General features: G+C 37.6%; 1 protein-coding gene across 1 annotated transcript in view; it reads left to right on the top strand.

Moving 5' to 3' along the window:
- Nucleotides 1–3,376: 3,376 nt before the first annotated feature.
- The window catches only part of LOC121381930 (syndetin-like), a 52,494-nt gene continuing 30,848 nt past the window's right edge, over nucleotides 3,377–25,022 (top strand). The window contains exons 1-12 of the mRNA XM_041511355.1: nucleotides 3,377–3,455; nucleotides 6,553–6,627; nucleotides 8,893–8,997; nucleotides 9,399–9,470; nucleotides 10,177–10,301; nucleotides 12,723–12,840; nucleotides 13,922–13,957; nucleotides 15,497–15,579; nucleotides 17,642–17,783; nucleotides 22,708–22,848; nucleotides 23,793–23,922; nucleotides 24,621–24,801. Of these exons, the coding sequence (XP_041367289.1) occupies nucleotides 3,414–3,455; nucleotides 6,553–6,627; nucleotides 8,893–8,997; nucleotides 9,399–9,470; nucleotides 10,177–10,301; nucleotides 12,723–12,840; nucleotides 13,922–13,957; nucleotides 15,497–15,579; nucleotides 17,642–17,783; nucleotides 22,708–22,848; nucleotides 23,793–23,922; nucleotides 24,621–24,801 (1,250 nt within the window). The 5' untranslated portion in view covers nucleotides 3,377–3,413. The remainder of the gene's footprint in view (nucleotides 3,456–6,552; nucleotides 6,628–8,892; nucleotides 8,998–9,398; nucleotides 9,471–10,176; nucleotides 10,302–12,722; nucleotides 12,841–13,921; nucleotides 13,958–15,496; nucleotides 15,580–17,641; nucleotides 17,784–22,707; nucleotides 22,849–23,792; nucleotides 23,923–24,620; nucleotides 24,802–25,022) is intronic.

Below are 25,022 nucleotides of genomic sequence, written 5' to 3'. Positions count from 1 at the left end.
TACCACGAAAGATCTTAACATATGTTAAAATGCACAGTTCTTTACAATGTTTTTATTTAAATCTTGAATTTTTATATTGATGTTGATCATCACCTTATTTGTTTGCATTACCATAGTTTGACACCCAATAGCCGATGTATTTTCGTGTTGGGGTGTCGTTAAACATTCATTCATTTATTCATTCATTTAATAAATGCATACCGATGGATGATCAGACAACGACGACCATACAGTGCCAGCAAGATATTTGTCACTCATCGAGTAAAAAGCTTTGGCACTGTGACGAAACATGCTCTTAATTTTGTTTTCGCCTGTGGCGATATTAATTGTTTTAGAGGGCCGTGTGCAGTTCCAATATGCACTTAAGCCCAGATGGGCACTTTGTTACGTAATACCAGGTGCGGAGGCCATGTGGCCAGTAGTTACGTAATACCTCCGCGAGTGCGGCTTTTACGACCGTGATTTTGGCGACTAGGCGTCAACAAGTCTGACCATCTAAGAAAAATATTCCGGCTTGGTCTCTGTGGAAATATCACTTGATAGAGGGAGGACCGCGTTGTACCCCCAGGCGATATTTTGGTTTTTTGATAAATAGCTAGGGTTTTAGAGATATCAGGGAGAAACATACTGGAAGGCTTCCAGGGAGCGTGTCCGTTTGGACTTGGTAAATATTATTTCTGCTCTGTTGTATAACCTTGATGTGATTGATGTGACTTTAAATATTTTAATACTGTATTATACCAATATTATTTAGACGGTGCTGCCGGTAATCTGACGCAGTAAACTATAGGCTCACTGTTCTAATATATATAAAGCTTAACCAGTCATCCTAGAGGACCTAGGTAAACTGTAGGTTATTGTCTTTATTGTGATAGGTACCAGTATTAATTCTGTATTACAAGGTTATTGAATGAGTATTTAAGGGTTAATTAAAAATTAACAAGTTAGGAATAGAGTTGTAATTCCTTTATTACTTAAGTTCCCCTGGAAGCGTTTCTCAATTATCACACGTGTGGGTGTTGTGTCACGGTGAAGTGATTAGAATATTGTGTAAACTAGACACCTAGAGATTAACTAATTAAGTGATCAGTTCTGGGTTGTTATTATTTGTTGTTGTTAATTAACTACTGCGGCAGTACATAAGTCAGCGTAGTAATAATACAGATTCCAAAGTGTATTGTGTTTTTGTTGTGTTTTCTAGTGAACTAAACGTGCTATATTATATATACTTTATATAAGATCTTATCTCTGATCATACCTAGACGAGCCACACTAGGGTTTTAAACTGCCCGATACAGAGAGATCTAATAGATATACAGTTAGGAGAGATATTTGGATAATCGTGTTTCATTCAGTTACGGGTATTATAGGATCCCCGTGACAGGCACTTTACTTCGTTGAAGAGCAGAATAGAGGTGACTCGAGCTACAGTAGTTGGTCCTAAAACATTGCGTTAGCCTGAGGTAAAAAAAATTAAACATTTACTGGCAACCAATAAAAGATAACACTCGCAAATGATCAAATCTAAAACCTCCATATTATGGTTATCTCCATTGTAAACTAAACTATTTTCCAATGAATCCAACTGAATGTAATAAATAAATAAATAAATAAACAAATAAAAATGTAGGTTATATATAATAAAACTATCCCACTTGCGCTCACATTTAGGTTTTACTTTTATATTAGCGCTATACACCTCTACACAACAAAATGTATCATAGACCGTCGGAGCGGGATGTAGCTCAAGCGGTAGCGTGTCCGCCTGTGAAGCGGTCGGTCATCGGATCGATCTTTCTCAGTAAACCCATTTGCAATTTGGGCTATTTTCCGTTCCAATCAGTGGTCCACAACTGGTTCATCAAAGTCCGTGGTATGTGCTGTCCTGTCTGTGAGAAAGTGCATATAAAAGACCCCTTGCTGTTTATCGGAAAGAGTAGCCTAGATATGGCGGCAGCGGGTTTCCTCTAAAGAAATCTGTCAGAATCACCATATGTTTGACGTCCAATAGCCGATGATAAGATAAAAATCAATGTGCTCCAGAGGCGTCGTTAAATAAAACAAACTTTAAACAGACCGTCATGTGGTGCACGGGCGCGTGACAGGAAGGTATAAGCTTTTGATGATGATGATGATAACTAGTTTAACGTGCCCATATACCACTAGGGTTTCGAACACGCCCATCCCGAGTCTGACCTCTGATAAGATCGGTGGCCTGATTCGGGATGGAGGGGGGGGGGGGGGGGGTTGAAAATGGGCAGAATTTTGAAAATAGCAATTAGTAAAAACGTTAATAGAATAAATAAAAAAATAAAAAAGAATTGACTGCTCGGCCGAATATTTATATAATTTGGAGCATTTTAGAAGGACAGTCCAAAATTAAATAAGAGAAAGAAGAGAGGATCGGACTATTTAATAATATTACAAAAAAGAAGTAATTTCGACATAAAATTTTGAACGCATATCTAAACGTTTAAAGTCCGATCGATATGTCCACGCGAGTGGCCTCGTTAAGGCCGTTTGGGTGCACAGCTTAAAGGGACGAGATGGGTTGCATCCCGTCAAGAAAACCCCTAGATTGACAGTCGATAGACGTTGAAGGTGTGCTGTGCTGAAATACAGATCTTGAGAAGCCGGATCCGTCTGAACGAGTAGAGTATCAGACTAGGGTATAGTCCAGTCGTCATGGGTTGGTATAGTGGTGCGGACGGGCCCGACTCCGGAGGATACGAGATGGTATCATTATAAAGCAATGTAAAGTCTAGAAAAAGAGTAGTAGGGGCCGACCCCGCTTCCTATTTCTTCTTAGAGTGGGGCGGTCAATCTTCCAGTGCTGGTAGGACAGGCTCGGACATGTAGAGACTAAACGCGAACAACCGTGGCGTTCTGCAGAATGGTCGTCATACGAGTCACGAAAAAACAAGTCAACATAGTCAGACGGAGAAATGACGTGGAGGCGAGGAATCTCGCTGAAAAAGAATCCAACCTGGTGGTGCAGACTGTCGAAACGAGAAGCGTTCCAGCGTTCAATCAGTTCCAATGGCCGCATACATCCCAGTAGAAAACTTCATTTCGCTGACAAAGCTTTTGAATACATACATCGCCTGTACTGGTGGTGTGGCGAGAACGGGTTCTCTGCCATTCGCGAACGCAGTTTCGAATGTATCCACGGCTCTGGTTCTACGAGGAGTTCCGAATGGTTTATTTTCAAGATCGGTTTTTAAACGGACAATGACGAATAGTGTTCGGGACATCACCCGAAACTTTACGAACGCGGTGATTTTTTTTCCAACCGGAATAACGTCGGAATTATTTCCCTTTCATTGATTCTAAGATGGTGGCGTGTTTGAAGAAAATGACAACATTTAGTGAATGTTAAAAATGTTTTCAAACTAAAATCCGTCTGTTATAAAATGGATTTAAAATTAAAATTTAAATCTCTGATCGGTAAACAGGTAATGAGTTTTGCACCAGTTACTTTATTACTTTAGTGTTAGGGTCTCGCTGGGTGAAAATTAAAGGAGGGCGGCCGCTTGACACCCCCACCCGAAATATGCCAAAAACCCGGATTTTGGCATATTTACAATCAAAAAACCTTTTCGCAATAAAAAAACCTCACAAAAACTATAATTCTGCCAAAATCGTATCCAATAAGGTTTTTTTTATATACTTTATTGACAGTTTATCAGTATTATATGATTTACAATTTATATGAAGCACAAATGTTGTTGTCAGTCCTAAACATATGCATACGTCCGTTTCCGCCTTGTTTGTAAAATGCGGAACAGGACTTATTTTAGTGTCCGACTATTTACCCCCAAGATACAATACAATACAATAAAAAAAAACATTTCCTAATCAAAAAACCTCACAACCTTGGTCTGACATTCACGTGCATTAATTTTCATTTTGCGGAACCGATCAAAGTTTTAATTATAATATTATTTTTAAAAAGATTTCAAAATATGTAAAAAATAATAAAGATTTTTGTAAACTGATCCCCTAATGTATGATAAACAAAATTTAGTCAGAGATTGCCGAATCAATTACAAAATGTTAATTGCTTTGAAAATAAAAGATGGTTGGGTATTGTAAAATTGAGAGTATTCAAAGTTTGAGTCTGAGTGATTTTCAGGAAGTTTGCGAGCATGTTCATGCTTCAACCATTGTTTTTGCTAATAAAAACATCAGAAGAGATACCAAGAGGTTACGAACAAGTTTCACAGAAATAATGTGATACAAATATTGAAATAGGTATGTAACCAGTAACAAAATGTTTGTTTATATTGTTTTTAAGTCTTTTCACTCATCCCTGTTTTCACCCTGGAAACAAAACCCAGCATTATAAAAAATACGAAAGTGGACAAAAATGTTTTGGGTTAGATTGATGGCAAAAATGACAGCTTTCGATCATGTGACATATTGGGAGGGACTCTCTAAGGCCACGATAAAGTAATTAAATAGGTACCAACAGAGTTGGGGATCTTATCAAATAAACATCAAATAAAGCACTGACAGCTAGATTACTTAAAGAGTGGGTTATAATGCCAGAAATTCTGCTTTTCATGACTTTTAACTAAAGAAAGAGTGATCAGGAGAGGTGATCAATTCTTTTGCCCTAACTACATGTAGGTCCAATAGTCAAAACAATGAACAATAAATATTACATGTTTCGTATTGATTTCAGCTGTTCCATAGTTGTCGGCATTTAAAATGTTATGATGTTTCATTATTCATTGTTTTATTAATTTTACTGTCTTTTTCATCAGTTGGTTAAAAAAGGAGTAGTTTTTTTTTAATACAAAAGAAATGTAATAAAATGCTCCAGAAACAAAACATATTTTTTAAGTGACCTCAATTGAATGTGACACTGTTTATTCTCGACTTTACAATACTCTAGCCGGATGCCATTTGTTTTAAGGGGAGTGTGTTTAGAACGGTGTTTATTATATCAGCAGTGTTCCAGTGGACTTTATTTTCATTTGACATTACTATAAACATATTTATGTACAGGTAAGTGACATTTGTATTGTTGTCAGATTCAAAGTATGGTCCTTCCGATCAAGTCAAACCTTAGGGTCTCGAAATTACAATGCTCAGCTGTATAAGTTATAACTGCTATTGTGTATATCAAACATACAAATGGATACTAAGCTACTGAAGTTTTTCATCAGTTGCTTTTTTGTACACACTGAGACTTGTTTCCTTTGATGTCCAGTGTGCAGACTGATCAATTTTTTGCTTGAAAAAAGTGCATTTGGAAATAGCACAGATGGGTTCATTTGGAAATAGCAGAGATGGGTGCTGTAAAAATATAGTAGGATCTGGAAAAATAAAGAGGTGAGCAGAAAAATGGGGGGGGGGGTGGGTGGGGATGGCAGAATATGAAAGAAGGGCGGCAATAGCTGATAGGGCTGCCCCACTTAAATGGAGCAGTGAGAACATTGGCTATCTCTGAACTGACAATTGAAAGTTAAATGTACTTTGCATGCATCGGCCTCAGTTTGAGGCTCAAAATAATTGGTTTATATTTGATTATTTTTGTAAAATATGTACAGTTACTTGACCCTCAGAATAAGTTATGTATTACCACGGAATTAGTAGGTTCCATGGTATTTCTCAGTCATGTCTGATTCGGTTACAAGAAACATTTTGTGTTCAAAATGTTAATTAGCCAATTGATAATTGATTAGCAATTACTGTTTTATGATTTAAAATTGTGTAGTGATCTCTGAAACTTGTGAATAGGTTTCCTACATTTACATGTAGATCAGAATGGATCATACAAATTTACAAAACTCTGGACGAATGTACATGTATCATACTAAAGGATTTATGTGACATCAAAATGTTCAGAAAGAAGGATCCGTTGGGCCCCCATCCTAGGATATATATTTTGCAACCCCCTCAGGGAGAGGAAAAAAATGAACTGGGGAAAATAAATGTATACCCTGAAGTGCAGGGACTGTAGCACATGCTACATCATGTGCTACTAGGATAAACTGGCTCTGGTCAGTGCAGACTAACTACACTGTATATGATAAATTGTCATCTCCTTACTACCCCATTGTTCTTGATTGTGCACATGTCATTCACGTGTTAACTGTTACGTCACTTTCAGTCCATGAATACTGCCACTGGTATAAATGAATTTTACAGCATATTGGTAAACAACACAAATAAACTCATCATTCAAATTTACTTGGAATCCAGAGTTGCTAACATGTTAATTGCCATGGAAAATGCTGTGGACACTATTTTTCCATGGCAGATTTTTTGCCATGGTCATTTTCATAACATATATACATATATATATATTATTTGTTCAAAAAGTGTTCCCTAAACAAATATGTTGTTACGTCAGTGGTCAAGATTATGCGGTTTTGTTTTTAACTGCCTCATTTTAAAACTTATATATGGTTTTTGAATTACATGTAGGTTGATTTTCGAGAACTAGTGATAATTGTACAGGAAGGTGTTGGGGCAGAGATCTTTCCAAGTAAACACTGTGGTTTAAGTTTTTAAAAGGCACATATTTTAATTTTATTTCAGGACAGTGTTCAATCTCCAACAACTGATTTTAGTTCAGAACAATTTAAAAAGGAACCAGCTGTTGCCAAGTTCAAGGTGGGTACCATCATTTGAATTAATTTACCGAGCTACAGGCAACGAAATAAGCTTAGTGCTTGGTAACCCATATATATTACATATACAGGAATATAACAAACTACGGCCTGATAAACTATACATGTAGATTATGACACGTTTAGGGCACGGCTTTAGATTGTGTGTGATAAATGTTATGCCCAGAATATGTATTTCCAAAATAATCGCGCGCAAATAAATAAAAAACTGGCTCCACAAGCAGGGCAGGGTAAATATCCACATACACATGTAGGCTATACATATTGTTTTCTTCATTAAAATGAAAAACGCTTGCAAAACGACTACTCTAGATTTGTTCGGAAATATTTGATCAGTCCCGGAATCAGATGCTTTTGCAAAGGTGTAATGGGGGAGTAAGGGGGATGTTTGTCAAGTGTTACAAAACAAAATGTATGTAATGTTTCAAACCTATTGTCAGATTTTTTATTTATGAGTTAATTTAAGACTGCCAGTCTTTGCTATTTTGTTAACTAACAAAGGATTTCTACGTATAGTCCGTCCATTCCTACAGAAAGGTTTTTTTGTCAATAATATTAGTTTGGTTTAGTTTAGAAAAGTAAACGTGTTTTGGAAATAACAAAAAACCCTATTTGTTTCTGCAATTTAGAAAATAATATCGGCTGAGAAATAAATAACTTGTAGTAAATTCCATGGTATAAAAAGGTGATCCCTGTCAGAAGGACTATAGTATTTTTTACCAAACCAAACAAACAGAAAATCCAATAATAGTAATGTTTGGGGGTTTTAATTTTGAAATGTGACCCTGCTTGAAAATTGAAATGCATTTCTCAATATCCATAACTTTTCAGCAGCTGTTAATAACATCACTGTATTAAAAAGACTGTACTGTGCTCAGAACAGACAAACACCCCCCCCCCCCCCCCCCCCCCCAGAAAACACCTATTAAACCCAAATTGGTGATATCAAAAATTGTGTGCAGTATATAACCTCCTGGTCAACTGAATGATGTCAGACTCCTATGACTGATTTGGATGCCTGCAGCTGTGATATGGTGAGAGTTTACATGTATGTATCGAGTGTCTCAAGGTTACTTATTGATCAAATAGTCTCAATCTCATAACAGCCTTTACATGTATATACAGTGAAACCACTCTAAACCAGATTTTTTTTAGTCCCTTATTATATGCTCATCTATGATGGGTCGTATTATGGTATTATGGTATGGTGTTATCCGTCCATCTGTTAACTTTTTCATGTCTGGACCATATCTTCCATACAGATGAATACAGGACCATCAAACCTCACATGTAGGAACAATTTGGGATGGCAGTGTGTCGCTTACTATTACTAGGTCACTGTGGCCTACTTTTCATGGTCTACTGCACATACCAGTAAATCCTTGTCCGGATCATATCTTGCATATAGTTGCATACAGAACCATCAAACCTCACATGTAGGAACAACTTGGGATGGTGGTATATCACATAGAATTACTAGCTCATTTTGATACAAATAAATCAAATAATTTGTCTATATTCTGAACATCATATGGTTTTTCCATCAAACTCCTGACAGGCATATCATGTACGTCACCGGTACTCTTGTTAGATATTGGTAGAGAATGTAACCTCTCCAAACCACGTATCCCTTTTTACTTGGTCCAATGGGTGTCCGGTTTACATAAAAACTAAATGGTTTGTACGCAAAGTTTTAATTCTCAGAGGCATGTACATGTTTAGTTATCACTTGATTTGATAGTGATTAAAAACCTCCAGAACTTTTTTTTGAAATTCATTATTTTACTACCATCTGAAAAGTGTGCCTGTCATTGTTGATGAAAAACTTACAATAACTCTTTACTGTTGAAGAGTATGTTACAGTTTCCTGACCTTTGTCCACTGTCGTTTTCATGTCTGATTTGCAAGTGATATCATTTATTTGGATTGGTATAACTTGAAGATACAACAGTCACAGTGATAGTGAACATTGCTGAGTAAATTACATGTAGGAGTCATTAGTAATAACCATTTATTGATTTAAAAGTCATTTTATAATTACAGCGATTATCATACATGTATGTATTTATAATTGTTATAAATTTGCATTTAATTATGTTTATCACATTTTTAAGTAAACCTCATTTTATGTGAAAATCATTATTTCAGAATTTTGTGGACATGCAGGCTACCAACATGGTACCAGAAATGATAATTTCTGTGAAATCTGGATTCCTGAGATGCAAATTATGTTTTTTTGTTTGTTTAGTTTTACCAGCCCTCGAATCCTCTTGAAGATCAGGAAACAATAGATGGTATTGAAGAAGAATATTACAAAGATGAAACGTTTGATACAAGTCACTTTGAGTTGGAGGTAGTTGTTTGTTTTATGTTATAAACCTGCTTTCTTCACCCATAGTTAATTGAAAGAAAAAAAAAGAAACAACAACCCATACATGTACAATAAGATACATAAGTGCATATAATGTTTTTGCTGTATGGAGAAAAATGGAATGTTGGTCAGAAATCTTTAACAAAATCACTCATAGTTCCACTGTAATTGGTAGCAGGAAATTGGTTCTGTGTGTACATACAGGAGTGGCTTTGTTACCCATTAAAGCAATATTAGTGTTCATTTGAACTAAAATATGGCTAAATATTTCAAGACATCTACCGTACGGTAATACACATTTTCACATTATATAACACTGAAGTTATATTTCTAATGTTTGATGTACACACATTATGCATACATGTATATTTTATTTGTTGTAGAAATTAAATGATATCTGTGAGCGTGACCAAATTAACACCGATAGAATACGTCTTAGGAAGCAGTTAGAAGCGGTAAGATAAGTTTGTTAGTACATTAAAACCTGTTTCAACTGGATCATACTGGGGAATTAATATTTATCCGATTTAGACAGATCAATCTGATGTTTAGAAGATCGCGTTTTAGAATTTAGAATGTTCGGGACCATGCAATTTTCCCCGTTTCGACAGGATTTCAATTTTTTTCAGCTTCGGTTTAAACAGGTTTACTGTATATTCAATTTTTAAAAATTATTAGTATGGATACATTTTGTCATAAATGTTTAAGTCAAGTGTTTTTGTGTTCAGTTTAGGCTACCCTTAATAATATTAGTAGCTAGTCAGAGCTTTAATTTTTTTTAATTATACAATACTGAACAAAGAGAAGAAAAAAATCTATTTATGGCAGATGGTATACAGTGTATTTTATAAGATTGATCTGGAAAAGATGGGGGTGGTGGAATTGCTATTAATAAAGAAAGGAACTTATATATAATCCCCCCCCCCCCCCCCCCCCAATTGATGTGGATACATTGTACATGTGTATGTATGATATTTATAAAGGTTTAATAAAAAGACTTCATAACCCATTACTATTAGTACTTATCAGCAAATATACACATATTTATAAATACTTTGAAAAAATTCAGCAGAAACTTTTGAATGTTATTCACTTATTGAGAATCATTCTTGAAGTACAGTAATTTGCTCTACTTTTTACTTCCTTTTTTTTCTTTCTTAGGTTTCCAAGAAGATCTCGGAGCTGATTTTACAGAATCACCCAGCATATGCTGCAGAGTTACAGGAAGTGATGGATCTGCAGAAAAAACTCCAACTAGCTGGAGTCATCTGCAGAAAAGGCAGAAAGTGTGTCTTTAAAAATCATTATAGTGAAGCTTTCTTCTATAAGGGGCGGGATGTAGCCCAGTGGTAAAGCACTCGCTTGATACGTGGTCAGGTTTGGGATTGATCCCTGTCGGTGGGCCCATTGGGCTATTTCTCATTCCAGCCAGTGCACCACAACTTGTATATCAAAGGCTGTGGTATGTTCTATCCTGTCTGTGGGATGGTGCACATAAAAGATCCCTTGCTACTAATGGAAAAATGTGGCAGGTTTCCTGTCTAAGACTATATATCAGAATAAACAAATGTTTGACATCTAGTAGCCAGCGATTAAAAATCAATGTGCTCTAGTGGTGTTGTTAAACAAAACAAACTTTAACTTTCTTCTATAATGTGGAAGTGAGAAATAATTCAATGGTAGGGCACTGGTCTGAAGTGCAATGGGTCACACCTGAAGGCTCTTCCCACCCAACTCTGTCCCAAACTATGCCCTACTCTGGCTGTACTGTGTACTGGCCTGTTGTAGAAAAGTGAATTCAATGTAAAATATCACTTGCTGTCCCTTGCTTTCAGCAGAAGTAATCTGTTTGGCAGCAGCAGGTTGCCTCTCTCTTGATCCAAGTGTTGAAATAGCCATACCATAACCACACCAAATAGCCATAATGTAAAATATGCTGAGGTACTGTTATGCAAGTATTTCTTTACTAGCACCAGACAAACCAAAACACTGTTGCAGTGGTTTTTAACATAATCATAATTTGGGCAATAAACAAATTCCTTTGCCTGACATGTATAGATTGTTTGGAAATAGTTCAAAACTCGGAACATACCTTAACAAAATTTAGGTTGAATTTTAGAAGTTATAATTATCAGGCCCTAATCTAGAATTGAAAAAGAAGAAGTAACTTCTCACCTTCCAGGAAAAAGGGGAGAAGTTTGGTAAAAATAGGCGAAGTGAATATTTATTGGTACTTTTCATAATATTTCGAAATAGATACTCCATTTGAATCGTATTATTTCATTATCAAATACTACTACATGTACTTCTGGTAAGAAAATTTAAATAAAACAATTAAATATTTTCATTAATATGTGATTGTATTAAATAGTATGTCATTGTTATATTAAAATAAAAGTATTAATGGCATTATTGAAATGAATTTGTCTCAGACTGCACAATGCTTGACTGGTCACTGCAAACGGCACGACATGTGTTTATGTACAGTCTGGTGCCAAAGTAAAACTGTGTACTGTCAAGGTGTTGTATGAACTGTGACACTACACAAGTCGGTGTCTTGACATCTGTTGTGTACTGTCACGGTGTTGTATGAACTGTGACACTACACAAGTCGGTGTCTTGACATCTGTTGTGTACTGTCACGGTGTTGTATGAACTGTGACACTACACAAGTCGGTGCCTTGACATCTGTTGTGTACTGTCAAGGTGTTGTATGAACTGTGACACTACACAAGTCGGTGTCTTGACATCTGTTGTGTACTGTCACGGTGTTGTATGAACTGTGACACTACACAAGTCGGTGTCTTGACATCTGTTGTGTACTGTCACGGTGTTGTATGAACTGTGACACTACACAAGTCGGTTTCTTGACAGCTGTTGTGTACTGTCACGGTGTTGTATGAACTGTGACACTACACAAGTCGGTGTCTTGACATCTGTTGTGTACTGTCAAGGTGTTGTATGAACTGTGACACTACACAAGTCGGTGTCTTGACATCTGTTGTGTACTGTCAAGGTGTTGTATGAACTGTGACACTACACAAGTCGGTGTCTTGACATCTGTTGTGGACTGTCAAGGTGTATGAACTGTGACACTACACAAGTCGGTGTCTTGACATCTGTTGTGGACTGTCAAGGTGTATGAACTGTGACACTACACAAGTCGGTGTCTTGACATCTGTTGTGGACTGTCAAGGTGTTGTATGAACTGTGACACTACACAAGTCGGTGTCTTGACATCTGTTGTGGACTGTCAAGGTGTTGTATGAACTGTGACACTACACAAGTCGGTGTCTTGACATCTGTTGTGGACTGTCAAGGTGTTGTATGAACTGTGACACTACACAAGTCGGTGTCTTGACATCTGTTGTGTACTGTCAAGGTGTTGTATGAACTGTGACACTACACAAGTCGGTGTCTGGACATCTGTTGTGGACTGTCAAGGTGTTGTATGAACTGTGACACTACACAAGTTGGTGTCTTGACATCTGTTGTGTGATTTTGTTTTTGAACTCTGGTTAGGATCAGAATATTGCAGCGACTTCGACTTCTCACAACTGCTAATAGCTCGGTGACTTGAGCCGAATTTCGTCCAAAAAAAACCTCCATTACGCCAGCTAGAAAAGGGCTTGTCATAATTATTGTATTTGATTATATTTGGATTTTTATTTAATAGTTTGTTAAAGTGTGACATGTTTTGTTTACAGACAGTTGTCGTGGGCGAGAGAAAGTTTTACCACAGCAAGTCTTGGCCTGCTGGCTAACTATCGGAAGAGACAGCAGCTTGTGGGTCTGCTCAAGTCACTCCGCACCATCAAAACACTGGTCAGCAGTAGTTCTAACTTCACATCTTAGATGTCATTTAATACACAGTGTATTTGTGGGCTCCTATTATTGAAAAAAGAAATTAAAAAAAGAGAGGGAAAAAAATTAAAGGGAGGGAGGGAGCCCACGATCGATCAATCGATCGATAGATAGATAGATAGATTATTATTCATGCATGTGTGTTGTACTGATTTTATCAAACGAGTGTTAGGATTCTTGTATAGCCCGAGCAAAAGTGAGGATAATACATGAATCCTGACATGAGTTTCCTAAAATCAGTATGATTTGCAGGTGAGTGTAATAATTTCTTTATTATCCATTTTATCCATAATGTTATTTTTATGAATAACAAGCTAGGACAATGTCAAAACATAACTAGGAGACTACGAAACTCAGCAATCATGGAATATTTATGCCTTAGATAGCATAGTTTACCAACTATTTTTAATGGCCTACCATAATTATAGGTTTTTAATTTAGTGTGTCATTGTGACCTTGACATACACGACTGTTATAAAACTGACTATCTGTTTGGACATCATAGGTTATTCCCATGGACTCTTCATATATTTGTTCTATAGCACCCATAATACCCATGTTATAAACCCATTTGATATTTTGAATTAATTTATTAACCTGGTCATTTGTTTAGAAGCCAACATGACCTGTGGACTTGAGCGTAATGTTTTGATGAGATGCGAGACATCAGACTATATTTGTGTCATTTGTGATGACGTCATAATATCAATGAAGAAGACTTTAGAGCTGTGATGTACTAAATATCAAATTAAAATTACGTGTTATAGGATAAATAGAATTCACTACTCTTAGACTAGTTTTCAAATACTTAAAATATCGATCTAGTCAAGTTAACGGGTATTGGTTTCGGAATAGCGTTGACTAATACTGATTAATATAGACTGTTGATATTTTCCATGTTAAAAAACGCTTTAATGAATCCTCTATATATCAATGTTGTCTTTGTATTTCAACAAGTAAGTGTTCCCAATAATGTTTTTTATTCCTATTAATAGTATTATAGTACATGTATTAATTGTTACATGAACATTTTTATTAACAGCAACGGACAGACCTCAGGTTGCGAGAAATGATGGAGGTAAAGACTTCTTCTTTCTAGATAAGTCCTTTGAAAATGGTACCTTTCTCACCCCCAGACATTTTCCTTGGCATTTGAATACACAATTAATTACATAGTAATGCTATGTCAGTCCTCCCTAAAATATTTCCGGAATGTATGTGAAACAGATAGAATAAAATGAATGTTCTTGGAGAGACCACACAAAACATTTATCAAATTTTCCCAAATAATTAGCAAACAATTAGGATGAAACTTGGGACATTATAAATTACCATTGTTTTAATGTTATTTACCATTAAATATAAAAAAAACCCTACTAAATGTAAATAAAAAATAGATAATAAAATTGATGTTTATGTTTATTCTTGTGATGTTTATTTTTGTGATTTGGGGGTTTGACTGAATCTACAGAGTCATCCTCAACATGTTATGTATGGAACCATACCGTTTTAGTACAAGTAAAAAGGAAGTGATATGTTGAAGCACCTGGGATCGATCCCAGTTGGTGGGCCCATTGGGCTATTTCTCGTTTCAGCCAGTGCACCACGACTTGTATACCAAAGGCTGTGGTATGTGCTATCCGGTCTGTGCATATAAAAGATCCCTTGCTACTAATGGAAAATGGTTGCAGGTTTTCTCTCTAAGACTGCATTCAACTGCATTCTTACTGACTATTTAAAATTTGAATTTGGCTACGGATATTCTGACCAAATACACCCATTTCAATAGCTAAAGATGTGTTCTTTACTTACATGTATTTTGTGAAAATGTCATCATCAAAATATACAGATTTTAAAACTATTGAAATGGGTGTATTTGGTCAGAATATCCGTAGCCAAATTCAAATTTTAAATAGTCAGTAAGAATGCAGTTGATGGACAAAGGCCACACGGTTTTGAATAAGCTTTTTGGTTAACTTCATAATAAAATCATAAACTATAAGATGTACAGTTTAAATCTGTTTACTATATTCCTTGTATTCCTAATAATGAGTGAAAAGGATTATTTCTACTTTTACTTTCATGTAAGCACGGCAAAGCATTTTAAAAATTATCTACGCTAAACATTGCAAACTTTATTAAAAAAACATGGACACCTTATATGCGACATCATTTTAGTGTTTTTAATATGTACACTATACACAAATAAAACAAAATACATCACTAATCAAGAGAAAAGTGTACAAACTACGTCACTATTCAAGATCGTTAATTATTTTCTTTTAGCCCAAAAGCAATTTTAATGAAGGATTTTCAATATTTAAAAAAAATAAAAAAATAGCCTTTACTGTAAATAAAACCATATATAATGTCATCTGATATTTGACTACAACATTTTTTGTGTGGGTTTCTCTTTTCTTTGTTATAAAGTTAACCTTTAAATGAAATATATTCTACAAATTCAACTTTAATTCACATTTTGTGATTTGGCAAACGACAGCTTAATACAGCATCTGACCTTTAATTCCAGTGATGAGCATTATATTACAAAGCTAGGTTTGATGAGATATTGAATTCCATCAAAGTTGTTATGCTTGTAATGTACTTGTTTTTTCAGGAGGAAGATTATTGTGGGGCCATTCAGCTGTGTCTAGAATGTCAGAAGGCAGCTAGTACTTTTAGACATTACAAATGCATCAGGTTTGTTGTTGTCATTTACATTTAATTTAAATATTTTATTCACTGGTTATGATTCTTGTGGTTTTGTCTCCTTGAGCTAATTGTTTGCTAATAATGTTTTGAGGATTTCTTTCTGCCCATCTGTCCTGCGTATGGTTTTCCAGACTGATTTTTACAATCTAGTGGTGTTATTAAACAATGTATCCAGATATTGAGCTGAAATTTTGTGTTTAGCTTTATCATGTAGGGTTAGAAATCACTTATGAGTTTCATGGGTATTTGCTTATTTTTGACAGAAAGAAAGAAAGAAATGTTTTTATTTAACGATGCACTCAACACATTTTATTTACGGTTATATGGTTAAGGACCACACAGATTTTGAGAGGAAACCCGCTGTCACCACTATATGGGCTACTCTTTCCGATTAGCAGCAAGGGATCTTTTATTTGCGCTTCCCACAGGCAGGATAGCACAAACCATGGCCTTTGTTGAACCAGTTATGGATCACTGGTTGGTGCAAATGGTTTACACCTACCCACTGAGTCTTGCGGAGCACTCACTCAGGGTTTGGAGTCGGTATCTGGATTAAAAATCCCATGCCTCGACTGGGATTCGAACCCAGTACAGAGTTATGGCCTTTGTACTTAGGAGATATTACAACCATCACAGGTTTCTGGACGTTTCTTTGCAATCCATCATTATAGCTTTATCATGTAGAGTTACAGATCAAGTTAACTTTTGTAGGGTTTTAACCCTTTTTCACAGAATTATGACCTTTGAACTTAGAAAATATTATCACCATTACAAAATCACAGTTTTCAGGACTTGTCTTTGCAATGCTTCAAGATTCTGTGAGTCAGAAACATCTTGACAGTAGCAGACATCAAAGGATTAGTCGGGTTCCTTATGTAATATTGTTCATAAAACTTTTATGGAGAATATCAAATTTATAATATTTTGGAAACTATACAAAACAACCAATCAGAAAACAGATGTTATAATTTTTCCTGAAGTCAATATTGTGGCCATCTTGGATTTTCTAAAAATGGCGACCTTAAAACAGGGATTTCCCAATATCTCGGCCTCTAGATAATCTACAGTCATGATTCTTGTTGCTAAATCTATACTTTCAAGGCCAACGAATTCAATGGTGCTAATGAGAAGAAGGTACATATGATTAAAATGATAGTTTATGGAAGCCATCATGAATTTTTAAGTGTGAAGAATGGACATTTGAATTTTAACACACTTTCATGTGCTGGAGTTTTAGTTCACTTTTAATACCTTCAGAGATTATATTTTTGAATTTAAAGATTGTTAATACTTTTATGTGCATGATAAGGGTTGTGATAAATTTAGTGGATTTGTTCCCAAAAACCTGCACCTTACAGGCATGACATCTCTGATCAAAAACTTTAGAATTAACATAATTAGGGTGTGTCTAATTACATTTAAAGAAAGTTTGATTCACTTGCCCTGTAAATGTTAATTTGTCTATAGGAATTGGAATTTTAAGTTATATAGAGAACATGAGATATTTTTAAAATACAAATTTTCATTCTCTGCACTTCAAAATTTAAGAATGCTGCTATGAACTATTATAACTTTTATCATCTTTACCTTCTCCTAATTAGCACCAATGGATTCCTTGGTCAAGAAAATATTGGTTTAGCCACTAGAATCATGATTCTAGGTCAGCGAGAAGCTGATATATCAAGAAATCCTCATTTTGAGATTGCCATTTTTTTTTAAAAAGCCACCATATTGACATCTGGGAAAATTACAACATTTTTTTTCTAATTGGTTATTCTATGAATTTTAAAAACTTTTATACCTTTTTAAATATTAAAATTTGAACGAAAGTTAAAATTAGGACATTGTGAACCTGACTATATAATATTTTCAAATTACATTTTGATGAAATGATGCTACACACAATCTGTCAGTGATTATAGTAGCATGGGTGCTTGTTTGTTTAAATTTGTTATTTTATTTTTAAAAAGAAGTTGGTTTTAGATCTTAAAAATTAATTTGTTCTTCTCAGTATGGGTTTTCATGTTGTTGATTTTTTGGTTGTTTTCAGTGAATTGAGTTCTAAACTTCAAGACACTCTAGAAATGATAGAAGAGCAGCTCGATGTAGCACTATCAAAAACCTGTGTCAGCTTTGATGTGCCTCACTATGAAAAGGTCCAAACTGCGTACAGGCTGCTTGGGAAAACACAGGTAATCTCTTACACTGTAAAATATTCTTACTGAAGATGTGTTGTCAAAAAATGAGATTCCCAAAAGACATTTTTATAGACATTACCTGTCCTCAAACAAGTGCACCTCCCCCCCACGCAAGTGGTCTGGTCCGAACATCCCAACAGCCAATGGGATGGCCTAAATTCTTCTACTGCATACTGCTCTCTAGTTCCGGTCACATGACTGTAACTTCCTTCTTTTTCTCTTCGCTAAAGGGTCTGGACGTCCTTTTGCTTGGCTCTGTTTGGAGTCAACTTTTTTATAAGACCTTTGGTTTTGTATTCGTGTTTGGGTGAAATGTTTTTCACCTTCGTTTTCATTAGCTTTCATATGTTCTTTTCGCGTATTTCGCTTGACTTTCCAAGCGTTTAATTACATGAAATGTTGTTTATATTGCCGGTTGTTGTGTCGGACGCCATTTGCAAAATGGCGTCTGTGTTGACTGGCTTTGTGTTTGGGTGAAATGTTTTTCACCTTAATTTTCGTTAGCTTTCGTATGTCTTTCGCGTATTTCGCTTGACTTGCCAAGTGTTAATTACATGAAATGTTATATCGCCGGTTGTCGTGTCGGACGCCATTTGCAAAATGACGTCTTTATTTACCGGCTTTGTATTTGTATTTGTGGGTCCTGGCGGGACCGTCCACAGTCCGTGTTTCCGATTGCAGTCAGTACATTGGATCGAAGTGCCTGTGCCAGGTTACTGACTGATTTTCCAGATGATGCGTCGGCACCTTCCGTTATAGAAGATCAGGACGCAGTGACCCACATGGCTGTGACTGATTGTCTCCCGTCTTCAATCTATCCTTCAACGGTATGGCGCCGGCTTTGGATGACGCTGTTTCCGGCGGGACCAGACGTCTTCCTAGAACTTACAGATTGGCACGTCCTGTCGATGGCTTCAGTTCAGCGTACATGTACATGGCGACCATAACTCCTCATGTGCAGGATGCCAGAGGATATGCCTTTTTCCAGCCGTCGACTTTGATGTTGGTCTACCTTATATCTTCCGTGACGTCGATATGCACTACGATTGCACACTATCGTCAACCGACTTGCCTGAAGCGATCCATTCTCGACTTTCAGCACAAGCCGGTAATCTTGGCAGACCTGTGGTCTACATACGGCTCTTTGCCGTGAAGGGGTTCGACGTTACAAGCGTTCCGGGTTGGTGACGAAGACAGTCTACTGGTCCGGTCACTTGTGTTGAGATCCCGTGCACCGATTTTTCGAGGAAAGTTCAGCGACATTCGGCAGATCGTTCTCTATATCCGGTGGCGATGCAAGACAGTCGCTACTTCTGCTGGTTCCGGAAGTTATCCAGTTGCCATCGCGTGGTACGGGGATCATTGCGGCTTATCAACTCACTGACGTTCACTGTTGTTACTGCCAGAGTTCGTGACCGATGCTGTCTAGATGGTCTCTGCTGCTGTTTCGCACCGGGTGGTGTGACGACCATGGATTTTAGCCGGTTGCTGTTTTGCGTTGCTTCACTTCCAGGTATATCGGGCATGTAGCGTAGCGAGTTGCTACGCTGTCTTGGCTCTTGCCTGTATCACGGGGTCGCTGTTTCCGATGTCTTGATTCCTGAATCACTCTATTACTGTTTCATGAAGTATCATTGTAAGAGTAATTTTGACGTTGGCGCAACATTTGACGCTTAGAGGTCGCGGTATCCAGTTTGTTTCTGAATCCATGTATTCAGTACAATAACGCAGATTTGCTGATCCGGTTACCAGTCGCCTTGCAGTCCAGTCCCTGTTGGTGGCTGTGGTTTCCAGATGAAGCTGATCTACACATCAGCCTGTTGGAGATGTTGGCAGTTACGTCATCCTTCATTGGCGAGAGATGCCATCAGGCGCCTCTCTCATGGTAGCCACAGACAGTACCACCGCAGTGGCTTATATCAACCGTCGGGGCGGAACCCACTCCAGCAGTCTGCTGCAGTTGACTTATCGTCTCTACAAGCTGGTTGACGAGATTCCATTGCAACTTCGGGCTCGCCATATTCCAGGGGTTTCCAATGTACTAGTCGACACACTGTCTCAGCCGTTGTCTCCACATCCGACGGAATGGATGCTCCATCCTGAAGTGTTTCGATGGGTGTGCGACAGACTTTGCACACCAAACATCGATCCTTTCGCCACACGATTCAACCATCAGCTGAGGGTTTACGTGTCTCCGGTGCCAGATCCCGAAGCTCTGGATCTCGACGCATTGGCCATCAGCTGGGAACAGATGGACGCATACGCTTTTCCTCCACCAATCCTCCTTCCAAGGGTGCTTCAGAGGTTTCAGCTGTACCATTGTCGCCTGTTACTCATTGCTCCGATGTGGCCATCCAGGATGTGGTATCCAGATCTAATACGTCTTGCCGATTCACATCCTTTATCGCTGCCAGACTGGGATCATCTGTTGTTGCATCCCACGTCAAGACTATACCATCCACATCCGCAGTTGTTCCAACTGCACGCGTGGACTGTATCTCCAAGAGTTTGAGGAAGAAAGGTTTTTCTTCACAGTCTACGGCGGCCATTTTGAAAGCGCACAGATCATCGACTACTGCGGCTTTCAACGTCAGATGGCTTTGTCTTCACCGATGGTGTGTCCGGCAAAAAAAAACCTCAACCCTCAGACGATTCAAATACCTCGTCTTGCTGTTTTTTTTGCTGTATCTGCGGACCACTTTACGATTGAAGGGGTCTACCATCGCTGGGTACGTTTCGATCATCGCTACTGTTCGTGATGTCACTACTGGAACGAAGTTATCGGGTATTCCTGAGATCCATAAGATGATCAAAGGGTTTCGCCTTGAAGATCAAGTACACCGGTTTCGGCCACCAAGATGGGACCTGAATCTGGTGTTACGAGCGTTATCGACCGCACCTTATAAGCCAATCGAATCCTCTTCCCGGCAAGACTTGACGCGGAAGACGGTGTTTTTACTCAGTTTCGCCACGGCTACCCGTGTTTCAGAACTCCATGCTCTTGATGTAGACTTGGTACGTTTTCACCGAGATCGGCGTGCAGCCTCGTTCGTATGCTGTGCAGGCCCTCTCCTCTATCGTTGGTCCAGCGGACGTTGAGGACTTGGCGTTGTGCCCTGTTAGAGCCCTGCACCAGTACATCGAGAGGACCAGATCTTTTCGACAACATCGCAAAAGACTTTTCCTCTCCTGTAACCAGAGTCGGTTGAGGGATCTTACCAAGAACACGGTGGCCACCTGGATCCGGTCTTCTATCCTGACCGCCTATCAGAAGGAGGGTTTACCTGCTGCGTCTGCTTCTAATCCGCATGAACTCCGTGCCTTGGCTGCCACGATGTCCCTGCACTGCAACACACCCATTCAGCACATTATCACTGGTTGGTTCTGGGCTACGGACTCCATCTTCGCCAACTATTATCTGAGGGATGTCTCCACAGAAGACGTTGAGGGGTTCCATCATCTGGGTCCGGTTGTTGCTGCACAGACTCTGTTGAATACAAGCTGTCCTCGTCGCCGTTGATGTCTGTCTGATTCTGGGCTGCATACCGAGATGTCCATCGAATCGACAGATGAGGATTGCTTAGACTTTTGTTCTTTTGCACAGTTCACGTACTGGTGCCGGAACTTTTGTCTCGATAACCTTTACCCTGCACTGCATGTGGTTATTGGTTGTCGTTATTGAACTAATAGATCTTTGGTGTACTAGACAGAAAACACTCAGGGGTCTTGTTTTGTTCAATGTTCTGACGGATGCACCTCATTAGGTTGAAAAACTATAACACTTCAATACGTGAGGGTTACCTAACACCTGCATCCCTGGTGGCTACGTCTTCCCACCCTGTCAGAACCAGCATGAGATGTGGCTTCCGCCTCCTGGTCCATGTGTTCTAGGAGCTGTACCTGCCACTGCTGACGGATGCCACCATTCTGGTTGTTGTTACTAACATCACCTGCATTGGTCTGTGACGGGCATCCCTAGGAGGAGAGCTTACCAAGGTTGGCCTTATTCTTCCACTAGTCAGCCTCTTTCCGGTTGGGGAGTTATCACAAGCATCTACGGATTTCGGCACCCACCACCATCTGTTGAATGCTGCACTTGTTTGAGGACAGGTAATGTCTATAGAAATGGAGAAAACTTGGAGTGTTTTCTCTTTTATAGATACATTACCTGTCCTCAAGATTCATCCCGCCCGGGCCTCCCCGCTTCCTGTTCTCCGTGCGATGCGCTCAGGGAAAAAGAAGGAAGTTACAGTCATGTGACCGGAACTAGAGAGCAGTATGCAGTAGAAGAATTTAGGCCATCCCATTGGCTGTTGGGATGTTCGGACCAGACCACTTGCGTGGGGGGGAGGTGCACTTGTTTGAGGACAGGTAATGTATCTATAAAAGAGAAAACACTCCAAGTTTTCTCCATTTTAGCAATATGCAGAGAAGAATACCTTGAAGTTTTTAATTTTCTCCCATAATTTTTTATTTTTTTTCCCCACCTGAAATCTGTTTATTTCCTGTTCTTTGATGGCGTGTTTGAAACCCTAGTGGTATATGAGCACGTTAAACTAGTTATCTATCTATCTATCTATCTATCTATCTGTTCTTTGATGAGGAGCTCACAATCACATCCCATCTACACATTATTTTTGTAAATAAATAAATTATGAATTTAAGGTTTGTTGACTTGTATAAAAGTATAAAGTGGACTGTGCATTTGATAAAAAAAATTATATTTTGGTTATTTTGTCTTACAGTTTAAGAATAATTATATACTGTCCTAGCTTACCACATCCAATGTTTGTATCCATTTTGTATATGGATTAGATCCAAATATTGTGTTAATAAATCTCTGTCTGCTTTTGGCATTTGATAACAAAACCACAGTCTATATTCAATTTGAAATGTGTTCTTTTGTTTATTTCCCTAGACTGCGATGGACCAGCTTCACATGCATTTCGCCAGTGCTATTCACAACACAGCTAACACCATAGTCCTGGGCTATGTAGAGCTCTACTCTGGAACAAGCAGAACCAACTTCCAGAAGAGACAGTATGCAGACTTGTGCAAGGTATACAGTATTTTCATGAATTTGTTACCTGACTTCTCCTATATTAGTCCCATACTGGTCCAACCAGAGGGGACTATAGCTTTTGTCTGTGTCCTTCTGTGTGTCTGTCCATCTGTCTGTCTGTTCATCTGTCACAATGCCTTGAGATATTGACTTGAAATTTTGGGTTCAGTTTTATCATGTACAATTACAGATCAACCGACTTTAATGGCAATTTTCCCAGTTAATGGCGTTACTATTATTTGGGCAATCGTCTTTTTATATAATATGAGCCACTATTAATAATTGTATTGTATATATTTATTCCACATTAAATTTATGCTCAGTTATTTAAAACAAACTTGAAATATGAATATTTCGTGTTTGGGCTACCTAAAGCAAGTTTGGGCCACTAAAAATTAAATTTTGTGGCCCAGATTTTTAGTTTTGGGCCACCATACTTTTCTGATGAGTTTCAAGCCCTGATTATGGCACAGTAAACTAGGTTCCTGTTTTATAAAAAAAATTATCAGAATCCACAAAATCTTGCAAATTTTCTGGGCTGTTAGACACTTTATCACACAACAAAGTGTTGCCAGGATTCATTATTATAGGAAATTTGGAATTTGTAAATTGATCTTGGAAATTGTGTTTTGGATTAGCGAAATACCTGGTTTATCATTGGTAGATTTGGGTTTAACCAGTATTAGGTTTTTTGAAGGATCTTAGAAGGAAAGAAACTCCTGAATTGATTTTAGCATTTTCTGTGTTCATGTTATTATAAATTATATCATTTGACATCCTGCATTACATTTATCTTTTTTACTTTTGTTTAATAACAATTACTTTGTTCAATTTTTAAATGCATATGTTACATGTACAATGTACCTATTAGGTACATTTATGTTATATTCTGTAATGCATTACCAGGGATAGTGTTGAGATTTTTCTCTTGTTACCTTCAGCATATTACTATTGAAAGCTTCACTCCGTGCTTGATTGACCTGTGTAAGGCTCTGTGGGGTGTGATGAAGAGTTACTACCAGACCATGCAGTGGCATGAAACTCACGACCAAGACATCGTCTCTGAAGCGGGTTTGTAGTCATTCTTTACTGTTTACCGGCTTTGCACTCACCATGAAAAACCTTAGAAAGTTCTTTAAAATATTGTTTGCCCTGGAAAGGCCTTAAACCCTATAGAAAAATCATTTTCTGCCATGGAATTTTTATTGATAGTCCTACACTTTTTTTGTTTTCAAACTAATCTCAAAATAAATGATTTATTGCATTTGTTATCAGTTCTGTATAACCCTGTCAATATTAATAATAAGGTCCTTTCACTGATCAAATGTTGAGCAGGAAACAACGATGAGCATAAGTTTGAGCCATATTACTATTAATTCGGGTCGTTCTTTCCTAGAGGTGACAGGGTGAAGGAAACTAGATAAAAAAACATATTTTATTAAAAACTGGTTTAATCAGATTTTTTTAATGCTGCATACAGTACGCGAACCAACCATAAGTGTGTGTATTGTTTGTTTACATTTTAAGGTCCTTTGCTGATCATAATTAGGGTAAAAGTAGCTTGTTTTTTATTTATTTATTACAGGATAAATTATGTTTATCAATGCAAGTGCTGCTCAGGCAGCTTTGGATAGAAGAGGAAATACTTAACAGTACTTTATAGTATAGTATAGAAACAATACTAGTATGTGTCCCCCTTGATTTGTATTGTTTCATAACATGTTATTTGTTGTGCTACTAACCACTGTATTTTTCATTTTTTTTCATAGGTGAACCAGGAAGCCAGGTTGAATTTACCTTTAATAGACGCTATGTTATGAAAAAATTAGAGTATGGTCGACTGAGAATTTGGCAGGATGTGCAGCAGAAAGTTAAAACCTTTGTTCTTGGGACAGACATATCTGGGTTCAAGTTGGAGGAGTTTATCAGTGTTCTCGATCTCATTAACAGGTACGACATTCATTTAGACAAGCATCTAATAAACATCCATCAAATATACCAGTAATGAGCAGACATTTTTCATGTTTTGGCCACAATTTGTGTGACCATATACATTTACAAAACCCTACATTTTATGAATCCGTGTTCCTTTACAAAAATATGATAAAGTTTCTTACACTAGTAGATGTTTACCAGGTACAGATGTTCTTATTAAATTAATGTGTTGCCAA

The sequence above is a fragment of the Gigantopelta aegis genome, chromosome 9 (genome assembly GCF_016097555.1).
Source record: "Gigantopelta aegis isolate Gae_Host chromosome 9, Gae_host_genome, whole genome shotgun sequence".
Classification (NCBI taxonomy): Eukaryota; Metazoa; Mollusca; class Gastropoda; order Neomphalida; family Peltospiridae; genus Gigantopelta; species Gigantopelta aegis.
The sequence above is the reverse complement of the archived record's forward strand: the minus strand, read 5'-3'. Positions and strand labels throughout refer to the sequence as shown.